General features: G+C 37.9%; 1 protein-coding gene across 1 annotated transcript in view; it reads left to right on the top strand.

The window, feature by feature from the left end:
- CPQ (carboxypeptidase Q) overlaps positions 2,604 to 11,513 on the top strand; it is a gene marked incomplete at its 5' end in the record, with an annotated part of 363,297 nt that continues 354,387 nt past the window's right edge. The window contains 1 exon segment of the mRNA NM_001243691.1: positions 2,604 to 3,073. Coding sequence (NP_001230620.1) covers positions 2,641 to 3,073 — 433 coding nt within the window.

The following is an 11,513-nucleotide window of genomic DNA, read 5'->3' as shown; positions in this document are numbered from 1 at the left end:
GGGATCCCTAAGTTCTCCTGTATCTCTCTAATGTTGTCATTATATGATTCTAATCCATCACTAGAAATGTATTATGAAATGGGTAATTAATGTTTACAGAATGCTTAGAGAGTTTTTAATGAGAAGTAGATACTTGTGGTTAGTGTTAATTAATAGATGGCTTATTAACCTTTCTTTTTTTGCCCCAATAACACATTAGAAAAAATGTACTTTTAAGAATAAACTGCAACTTGATGAAATATTTTAATTACATGATAAAAATTTAACATTTAAAAACAAGCATCAGTATAGTGATTGTAGAAACCAAAAACCTATGTGTATAAATACAGTTGACCCTTGAACAAGGAGAAGTATTGGTTCCAGGACCCTCTGTGGATGCTGAAGTTTCCCAGTCAATCCCTCTGGATCCATGGTTCTGCATCCAACAGATTCAACCAACCCCAGATCTTGTAGTACTGTAGTGTTCACGGGAAAAAATATCTGTGTATAAGTGGATCTGGGCAATTCAAAGCTGTGTGGTTTAAGGGTCAACTGTAGTTATAATAAAAAAGGAAATCAGCAGCAGTGTATAGTTTTTCTAATTTTTCAAAGTATTTTAAATATGATCCAAATTTTTAAATTCCTATAGCTTCTTTGTAGGCAAGAAGAGGCAAGACAAGTGCTCTCATACTTCTAGGGAAGCTAAGACCTAGAGATTAAAGGTTTATTCATCCTTCCATCAAAAGGTTTTGAGTGCCTGTATATGGGTACGATGATGAATAATTTATCCTACTTGACTTTGAGAGGAGGAAAGACAGATTTATAAACAAATGTTTTAGTTAATAATATAGTTAATTATGGTAGAAGCCCAGAAAATGGTACATATAACTCTGGGGTGTTGTTTGGCAAGAGGCCTCAGAAATGGTAATTTTTTAATGCATTCTTATTAAAAAATGAGTGGAGACATTTGCCAGAAGGCAAATAGGGTGAGGAGAAGTAAGGGCTTTGCAATAAGAGGGATTGAACATGTGTAGACACCTACAATTATGAAAGGGTGGGGTATTTGAGGAGCAGTGCCGGTTCAATGCAGCTAGCACATTACTATCCAATCTAAATATAAATGTGTAAGTTAAAAATTTCTAACAGCTGTATTAAAAAAGAAAAAAAATCAGTGAAATTAATAATAGTATATTTTATTTACTCCAATGTATTTAAAATATTTATGGTGTTTTTTCATACTTAGGTATGAAGTTCTTGATTTTAAAGATCAAATCAGATGTATATTTAACATGTACAAAACGCCTCAGTTTAGACTAGCCGCAGTTCAAGCACTCAGTTTCTAGAATCTTAGGGCTGTATTTGTGTGTGCATGTGAGAGAATGAGAGAGAAAGAGAGAAAATGAGAATAAAAATGAAAATGTGTGTACTCTAGAGGGGCAGGTGGAGCAATGAGGTTGAAGTGACTCTTGGAACCATGTTTTGAAAAGGCCTGGCTGCTGCCTGAATTTAGAATTTATCCTTATAATAGTTTATGACTGTGCTTCTCAAATTTTCTATGGGGAAGGGCCAGTTTTTAAAATTCAGAATTTGTTGCAGGCTGATCCTTTTGTAAAATACAATAACGGCAAATTAAAAAAATGCAATGAGAGTTATTTGAAGAGAAGAACTTTTTTTAGTCACTAGATATGGCACAGGTATGGCTATTGCCTTGATTATCCAGGTGTCTAAGCCAGTGCTCTTCAATAGAACTTTCTATCATGATAGAAACGTTCTGTCTGTGCTGCCCCATGCCATAGCCACTAGCCACATGTGGCTCTCGAGCCTTTGAAATGCAGCTAGCACGACTCCTGAGAAACTGAATAATTTAATTTAAATTGAAATAAGCACGTTAAGACTATTGGCTACTGTGTTGCACAGCACTGGGTGTGTTTACTCTTAATCTTTGAATTTATCTTTTGTGGTTTAGTGAAAGACAGTTGTGGACTGGCAGTGGTCCACAAACCATACATTGAGTAGCGCTGTTTACAGCAGGGTCTCTAGACTAGAAAGCCTGGGTGTATCCGACAAGTTACTCAGTCTCTTGCTACCCTAGGATCCTCAATTCTAAGATGAAGATAACAATTAAAAACAAAGAACCTTTCTCATGGAGTCCTTGTGAGGAATAAATGTGGAGGGGGTGCGGTTAGGGAGAGCACCAAGAAAAGATGACATTTGAAAGGACCGCGAAGGATGATTCAGTAGGCAAAGAGGAGAGGGAACTCTGAAATCATAAATCATCATACTGTGTTTAGAAGAAGAGGTAGCGGATAACCCCGCCCTAGCCTTATCACTGCTACTATTATTTCTTCCTCTCTTTCCTAGTGATCTTCTTATTTTAATCTTTTGGCATATTTTAAACTGGATTGCTAGGTAATATGTGGTTTTGTGGTTTTAGTCAATGCTGCTTAATCAATAAGGCCAATTATTGCGTCTTTACTTTTTCATTCTCGGGGGTTACGGAGTTTTAACATGGTGGAAACTGGGCAGTGGTTGAGAGGGAAGGGGAATCCTGTTGGAGGAACAGCCCCTGGATTATGGGCAGGTGGCTATGAAGTTCTTGTCCCCTAAAATATGTTTCTCATTACCTAGCTTATTTTAAGAAGAAAACCAACTGGAAAAAAAATGAAGTTCCTTCTCTTCATATTTGTTGGTGGTGTTCACCTTTTATCTCTGAACTCTGGGAAAGCTATTTATGGAAATGGCAACCGTCAGAGGACTTTTCAAGAAATAAAAGAAGAAATAGCCTGCTATGGAGATGTTGCTAAGGCAATCATCAACCTTGCTGTTTATGGTAAAGCCCAGAACAGATCCTATGAGAGACTGGCACTTCTGGTTGATACAGTTGGACCCAGACCAAGTGGCTCCAAGAACCTAGAAAAAGCCATCCAAATCATGCACCAAAACCTACAGGAGGATGGGCTGGAGAATGTCCACCTGGAGCCTGTCAAAATTCCCCACTGGGAAAGGGGAGAAGAATCTGCTGTGATGCTGGAGCCGAGAGAGCACAAGATGGCTATTTTGGGTCTTGGCAGCAGCATTGGGACGCCCCCGGAAGGTATTGTTTTCAAGTCAATTTGCCATGTTCTTTATAAAATTAATGCTATGTGACATAACTGATTATGGGATATATGATTCCTCTTACAATTTGGGTAATAAAAAGGAAGATATAATCATTTCCCATTTCCTTGGCTTAATGAGTTACTTACTCTTGCATTCCTTTTTCTTCCTTTTCCCCCTTCTCTTTCTGAAAGAAAGCTGTGTAGCATTCCTTTTAAAATGAAGAATCTGTAGCTGTTGGTCCATGATACTTGTAAGTTCTACTACTTAATAATTTCTATCTGCTATAATCATTCTGTAGAGAATTGAGATACAGGTAAAAAGGCTGCAAAAACTGGTGCTATCTTTCAAGTAGCTTCAATGTACAGAATTTCTTAGAATTAATGAGATAAGGAATAGAGCCTTGCACATTGAATTGACTTAATTATTTTTATAGCATTTGAGGCCTCTAATGCAAGGAATTATCCAGAGTGGCATTCTATTTTATCTGGCTCAACTTCATCAGATAATATAAATGCTTTCATCAGTGATATATTACCAGTCAAAATTGGGTTATTAGTCAGTATCAAACTATTCATAAATTGTGCATATATTCATGGACTGTTTTCCAATGGCAAGGAAACTATAGTTGACCTTTGAACAGTATGAAGGTTCCATGCCATTGAAAACCTGCATGTAACTTATAGTCAGCCATCTATATATATGGTTTGGTTCTTCTATATCTGTGAATTTTTTTTTTTTTTGTATCTGTGAATTTTTGCATCTGCAGATTCAGCCAACTGTGGATTGTGTAGTACTGTTGTATTTGCTACTGAACAAAATCCATGTATAAGTGACCTGTTACATTGTTCAAGGGTCAACTGCAGTTTATAAAAAAACAGCTGAGCAGTTCCCATTGTGGTACTAGTAATGAACCCAACTAGTATCCACAGGGATGCGGGTTTGATCCCTGGCCTCACTCCTGGATTAAGGCACTGGCACTGCTGAGAGCTGTGGAGTAGGGTCACAGATGTGGCTTGGATCCCGTATTGCTGTGGCTGTGGCATAGGTCTGCAGTTGCAGCTCTGATTGGACCCCTAGCCTGGGAACTTCCATGTGTAGCAGGTGCAGCCCTAAAAAGAAAACAAACAGTTGACCTTCTCTAAAAAGTTTATAGAAACTTCTGACTTTCTCTAATGCCAAGAGAAGTACCCAGTTGAGAAGTAGGTGGCAAACGTTTTAGAAACATCTTTATTGAGATATAATTCACATACTATACTGTTCACCTATTTAAAACATAAAATTCAGTGATTTTATTTATTTATTTATTTATTTTTTGTCTTTTTTTGCTATTTCTTGGGCCGCTCCCGCGGCACATGGAGGTTCCCAGGCTAGGGGTCCAATCGGAGCTGTAGCCACCGGCCTACGCCAGAGCCACAGCAACGCGGGATCCGAGCCGCGTCTGCAACCCACACCACAGCTTGCGGCAACGCCAGATCCTTAACCCACTGAGCAAGGGCAGGGACCGAACCCGCAACCTCATGGTTCCTAGTCGGATTCGTTAACCACTACGCCATGGCGGGAACTCCAAATTCAGTGATTTTAAATATATTCCCAGAATTGTGTTAATTACCATCACAATCAAATTTTAGACATTTCATCACTCCAAAAGAAACTTTATACTCATTAGCAATTACTCTCTATCCCTTTCTTACCACCCTCCTAAGCCTTAGGCAATCACTGATGTGCTTTCTGTCTTTATGGATTTGCTTATTCTGGATATTTCACATGGATGAAATAATACACTGTGTTATCTTTTGTGACTGGCTTCTTTCATGTAGCATAATGTTGTAGTATGCATTAGTACTTAATTTGTTTTTGTTGTTGGATAATTTTCCGTTTTATGGACATTCCGCTTTTATTTATCTACTGATCCGTTGATGGACATTTCCCCCTCCACCTTTTGGCTCTTGTGAATAATGCTGCTCTAAACATTCACGCACGAGTTTTTGTTTGTACATATATTTTCATTTCTCTTGGGTATATACCAAGGAGTGAAATTGCCTGGTTGTTTAGTAATTCTATGTTTAACTTTTGGAGGAACTGCCAAATTGTTTCCAAAGTGGCTGCACCACTTTACATTTTCACTGACGTATTCTGATTTTTACACATACTTGTCAACACTTGTTATTTGTCTTTTCGCTTATAGGTGTCCTAGTGGGTATAAAGTCATATTCATTGTAGTTTTCATTTGCATTTCTCTGATGACTAATGATATTGAGCACCGTTCATATTCTAATTTGCCATTTGTGTATCTTCTTTGGAGAAGTGTATATTCAGATCTCTTGTCCAATTTTAATTAATGCTATTTGAATTTTTATTGAATTATAAAAGCTCTTCATGTATGCTGGATGCATGTCTCTTAGTGTGATTTAATATTTGCTGCAGGAAAATCTTTAATTTAGATTTAGCGTAATTTATCTAGTTTTTTTCTCTTTTGCTTGTGCTTTTAGTGTGACGTCTAAGAAACCTAAGGAGTTCCCACTGTGCTCAGTGGTTCCCACTGTGCTCAGTGGTTAACGAATCCGACTAGGAACCATGAGGTTGCGGATTCGATCCCTGGCCTTGCTTGGTGGCTTGGGGATCCGGCGTTGCCGTGAGCTATGGTGTAGGTCGCAGACACAGCTCGGATCCCGCGTTGCTGTGGCTGTGGTGTAGGCGGGAGGATACATCTCTGATTCGATCCCTAGCCTGGGAACCTCCATGTGCCATGGAAGCAGCCCAAGAAATGGCAAAAAGACAAAAAAAAAAAAAAAAAAAAAAAGAAAGAAAAATAAAGAAACAATTGCCTAAACAAGATCATAAAAATTTATTCCTACCTTTTCTTCTGAGAGCTTTATAATTTTAGCTTTTACATTTAGGTCGTGAGTTAATTTTAGATGTGAGGTAGGAGCCCATCTTTGTTCTTTTGCTGTAGTGACTTAGTTGTCTCAGCGTCATCTGTTGAAAAAACTATTCTTTCCCCATTGAATTGGGTATATCTAATTAATTGGTTTTCAGATGTTAAATCAACTTTGCATGCCTGGGATAAATCCCACTTGGTTATGGTGTATAATCTTTTTATATGTTACTGAATTTAGCTTGCTAGTGTTTTGTTGAGCAGTTTTATATGTATATTCATAAGGAATATTGGTCTGTAGTTTTATTTTATTTTTTGTAATGTCTTTGGCTTGGTTCTGGGGTAATTTTGGCCTTAAATTGAAAGTTGAAATGTACTATCTTGTCTTCTATTTTTTGGAAGAGTGTGTGCAAGATTGGTATTAATTCTTTAAGCTTTTGGTAGAATTAACTAGTGAAGCCATCTCATTCTTGGATTTTCTTTGTGAGAATGTTGTTAATTATTACTTCAGTATTTTTCTTTGTTATAGATCTATTCAGATTTTCTATTTATTTTTGAGTCAGTTTTAGTAGTTTGTGGATTTCTTTCTAGGAATTTATTAATTTTATATAAATTAGGGAATTTGGGAGCATACAGTTCTTTATAATCTTCACTTATAAATTTTTTATTTTTGTGAAGATAGGAATTCAAATTACTCTGGTGTCATTTGCTTTCTGTCTTAAGGACTCTAGGTTTTTTTGTTTGTTTTTCAAAACAGGTCTGCTAGCAAAAAATTCTCTAAGATTTCATAATCTTTATTTAATTGTCATTTTGAAATATAGTTTTACTGGATATAAGATTTTTTTTTTTTGTCTTTTTAGAGCTGCACCTTTGACATATGGGCATTCCCAGGCTAGGGGTCAAACTGGAGCTGCAGCTGCCAGCCAATGCCGCAGCCACAGCAATGCCAGATCAGAGCCACATCTGTGACCTACATCATAGCTCACGGCAAAGCCAGGTCCCTAACCCACTCTTTGAGGCCAGGGATTGAACCTTCATCCTCATGGATACTAGTTGGGTTTGTTACTCCTGAGCCACGATGGGAACTCCTAAGATTCTTGATTCTTTTTTTTTTTAATTTTTGCTTTAAGCACTTTGTATTGGTCATTCCATTGTTCTCTGACCTCCATTTTTTTCTGGTGAGAAGTCAGCTGTTAATATTATTGGAACTCTCTTGTACAAACATACCTTGGAGATATTATGGTTTGGTTCCAGACCACTGCCATAAAGTGAATATTGTAATAAAGTGAGTCACATGAATTTTTTAGTTTTCTAGTGCCTATGAAAGTTATGTAATCATTATACTGTAGTCTATTAAGTGTGCAATATCAATATATCTAAAAAAATGTACATACCTTAATTAAAAATAATGCTATTGGAAAAATGGTGCCAATAGACTTGCCAGACGCAGGGTTGTCACACACCTTCAATTTGTAAAAATCACAGAATCCATGAAGCACAATAAAACATGCTGTGCTTGTATCTGATGAGTCATTTTTCTCTTACTGATTTTAAGATTTTACCTTTATTTTTAGTTTTTGACATTTTGATTTCGGTTTCTTTTGTTGGGGATCTCTTTGCTTTTTTCTTGCTTGGAGGTTGTTGAGCTTCATGTTTATATTAATGTTTTTCATTAGTTTGGGAAGTTTTCACTTACTTTTTCTATGAATATATTTTTTTACCTATTTTTCTCCCTTCTCTCCCTCTGACTCTTCTATTATGGGGATGTTGGTGCACTTAATGGTATCCCACATTTCTCTGAGGGTCTGTTCATTTTGTACTCTTTCTCTCTGTTCTTCAGATAGTCTATCAATCTGTCACCAAATTCATTAATTCTTTCTTCTGCTAGCTTTAATATACTACTGATCAGCTCTACTGAATTTTTTTCAAGTTGTTTTACTCTTCACCTCCAGAATTTCCATTTGGTCTTTCCTATAATTTTTGTCACTTTATTGATATTCTCTATTTGATGAGATATTGTCATCATACCTTCTTTTAATTCTTTAAGTATTGTTTTCTTTAGTTCCTTAAACATATTTTTAATAGCTCTTTGAACTCTTTGTCTGATATTTTTCTACAATGGGTCACCCTCAGGGTAGTTTCTATTTTCTACTTTTTCCCCCCATGTATTGGTCACACTTTCCTTTTTCTTTTTACATCTCAATTTGTTGTTGTTGTTGTTGTTGAAATCTTATTTTAAATAATATATTCTAGTGACTCTAGATACTGATTCTTCTCCCTTCTCCTTCACTGCCCAGTGGAGGTTGGTGGTATTTTTGCTGTTCGTTTTGTTCTTTATTTTTATAATTATTTGGTTGTACTAACCTTGTGAAGTTTTTTTCTCCCATTGTACATGTTCTGATGTCCCTATTCATACTGCTTTTCTTTTTCCTATTTTTCCTTTAGTCTGGCTCTCTGGGTGTCACCCCAAAGTCTATGCAAGCCACTTATTGGTCAAAGGTTGTGCTTAGGTTCAACCAGTTATATTTTCACCCTTTACTATTGGATGTTCATTTTGCTTGAGGGCTGTTATTAAAACTTAAAGAATTTATGTGTTTGTCCCAAGTTCAGTCAGGGTCTAATAGCTTGGGAGACCCTCTCCAGCTAATCTTTAGAGGGTACAGCCTTGGGCATGCAGTCTTCCATTGAGCTAGGATGCATATGATTTGATTACTAAGCCTAGCTTAATAACATTTTTCTCCTGTGTCAGACAAAATAGCTTACTTTTCAGTCAGTGTGTATTTGGTTAGAGGTTGTGCTTAAGCCTTTTTTGTCTGTGAGACTTCAACCCTTTGTTGATAGATCTGTGTGCAACTTGGGAAATGTTTTGAATCTATTCGTGTCCATGTCCAGTTTTTTGGTTTTTTTTTTTTCATTTTTTTTTAAGGGCTGCACCTGCACTATACAGAGGTTCCCAGGCTAGGGGTCCAATCAGAGCTACAGCCTGCCAGTCTATGCCACAGCCACAGCAATGCAGGATGCGAGCCACATCTGTGATCTACACCACAGCTCATGGCAACACAGGATCCTTAACCCACTGAGCGAGGCCAGGGATTGAACCCATAACCTCATGGTTACTATTTGGATTTGTTTGTGCTGCTCCACAATGGGAATTACTCATGTCCAGTTTTAATTGTTCTTGAGTAGGAACATGTGCAGAGCCTTCCCAATCCCCAGGGTTTATTGTGACTCAAGGAGGGCTTTTCTTGGTTGCTTTCCCCCACTGGTTCTTTCTGTTAAACGTTTGGTTGTTCTGTCATTTTTCTTGTTGCTAGCAGCGTCATGAAGCTACTAGAACCCCTTTACTTGCTCTCTACCAAGCAACTAAATCATTGTTTACAACAACAGCCTCAAGTATGGAATTCTCTATGTTCTGCTCCAAATAATTCCTGTACCCTGGGTAAGAAATGCAAAGCATATTATCCTCCTAGTTTGTCTCTTCCCTGGGCGTTCGCAGGAGCTAGGCATGGTGACAGAGGCTTGCTTCTCCTGAATGGTATCTTTAACAGGTGCTAAAAGGGGATGGTAGTAGCCACTGGTCTTCTTAACTTGCCTTTCCCAGCATGGGACTTCTGCCTGTGAATGAGCTAAGACAGCAGCGATCAGGGTCTTAGTTTTCTCCTGGCTGTAGTTTCCACCATACAAGAAGGGGCTGAGTAGAAAAATGATGACCCAGTCCTCTTGAAGTGGAGTGGACATAATAGAGTTTCTGTAACACAGAGGTGGGGATGGGAGGAGGAAGCAGGTCATGGTCCAAATGCTACAGACTCTCATTATCCTAACAGGTTTAGTAGACTTTCTTTAATGACTATTTCTCCACTTGCTGTATATACCCTTAGGACAACTTTAAGAGTCTTTAAGTGATTTTTTAAAAATTAATTTTCCCCAGTTAAATGTTTCATAGTGGGGAAGATCTGCCAGGTGTTTCACTCCACCGTTCTGGAAACACCACTGATGTGGCTAGTTTTGGTCTCTCTGTGAGGCTGCATGAACTCTCTTAGAATCCTCTAAGATATTAGAGACCCCTCAGCTTGGGTTCCATATTGTCAATCAGGACCTTTGTCTTATTGCCTTCTGTTATGACTAATCGGTGTTAAACACCAGAATATATATATCATACTATATGTGTGTGTATGTATATGTTTTCCTTGCTTTTTAAGTAAGCCTCTCTATTTTAAAATATTTAGCATTATTTTTAATATACGAGAAAACTAGACTGCAAGAGATTAGGTAATTTGCCCAGGATTACACAACTAGTAAGAGGCCAAGTGTAGGCATGAACAATTGTTAAGCTCCTGAGTTTGTGCCTATAGTCATTGGACTATGTTGCCTCATGTACAAATATTTTGATGTTATTTTTGTTTATAGTATTTCCCATTTTAGCCATTTGGCTGAAACCCATCTACTTCCAAAGTTGTTGATACCTGTACTCTGATGGAATAATATACTGGTATCTGTACCTTATAGCGAACACTTTTCCTTATTCCTATTTCTTTCTTATCCTCATTTCTTATTTCTGTAGCTAGGCCTGCTCTTCGACCTGGCTATTTGCCTGGGAAAATTGAGCCAAGTTACTGGTTGTTCATGGGGCCTTCAGAACTCAGGGGAAGTGAATTTTACTCACTGGAATCTGTTGTGGTATTCCAAGGCTCACTCTCACTCCATTCCTCATTCCATGGGGCTCAAAGTCGATAAACAGTTGTCTGGCAAGTGGACTATTTTTAAAACTCAGAGGAGACTGGAGAGTAAGACTAGACCAGGTGTGGAAAAATTCCAGTGGAAGATAGTGTGAAATTTGCATACAGGGACCTCTGGGTACTATAGCTCATCTCCCAGAAAAACCCATGTTGTATCCTTGGTTTAGCCACATACTGGTTGTGTGACCTTGGCCCAGTCACTTAAAATCTATGGGCCTTAATTTTCTCATCTATAAAATGGGAGATGGCTGAAATATGAATCTGCAAGGTCTCTTCCAGATTGGAAATGCTGTGGTTTTTCTGAGAATTCACATAGGATCAGTGAAGCCAGAGTTCACGAGAGAAGCGTTCTAGGGATCCTCCATGGAGCAGATCCATTATATGACCAGAGGTAATTTTTTTAACTTCCCAGTTCTAGACTTGGGTATTACAGCACATATTGGTTTCTTTGCGTGTCAGGGTTAAGGCTCTATGGAGAGCTGGAAGACTTCCTATCTGCATTTCCAAGAATGACTGATGTCCTGCAAGCCTCCCAAATCCAGCATCTTGTCTCTCCTGTGCTTCACATCTTCATTAATGACATTGCCAACCCTCCAGGTGCTCACAGTCAGAGTTCTGCTAATATCTGATATGGTGTCTTGTTTTTGTCCCCTTGTTTAAAGATTCAGCTCAAATCCCCCCTTTATTTGGAGATTTCTTTTATGCTTCCTCATCCCCAAGGAAGTATTGATGACTTCCTTCTTCCTGCTTTTATTGTACTCTATACTTGCTTATATCATAAGCATTTCTCTACTAGATAATAAGTCTCTTAGAATCAGAGATCC

The sequence above is a fragment of the Sus scrofa genome, chromosome 4, assembly GCF_000003025.6.
Source record: "Sus scrofa isolate TJ Tabasco breed Duroc chromosome 4, Sscrofa11.1, whole genome shotgun sequence".
NCBI classification, from domain to species: Eukaryota; Metazoa; Chordata; class Mammalia; order Artiodactyla; family Suidae; genus Sus; species Sus scrofa.
Note: the sequence above shows the minus strand (reverse complement) of the source record. Positions and strands in the feature narration are given on the sequence as shown.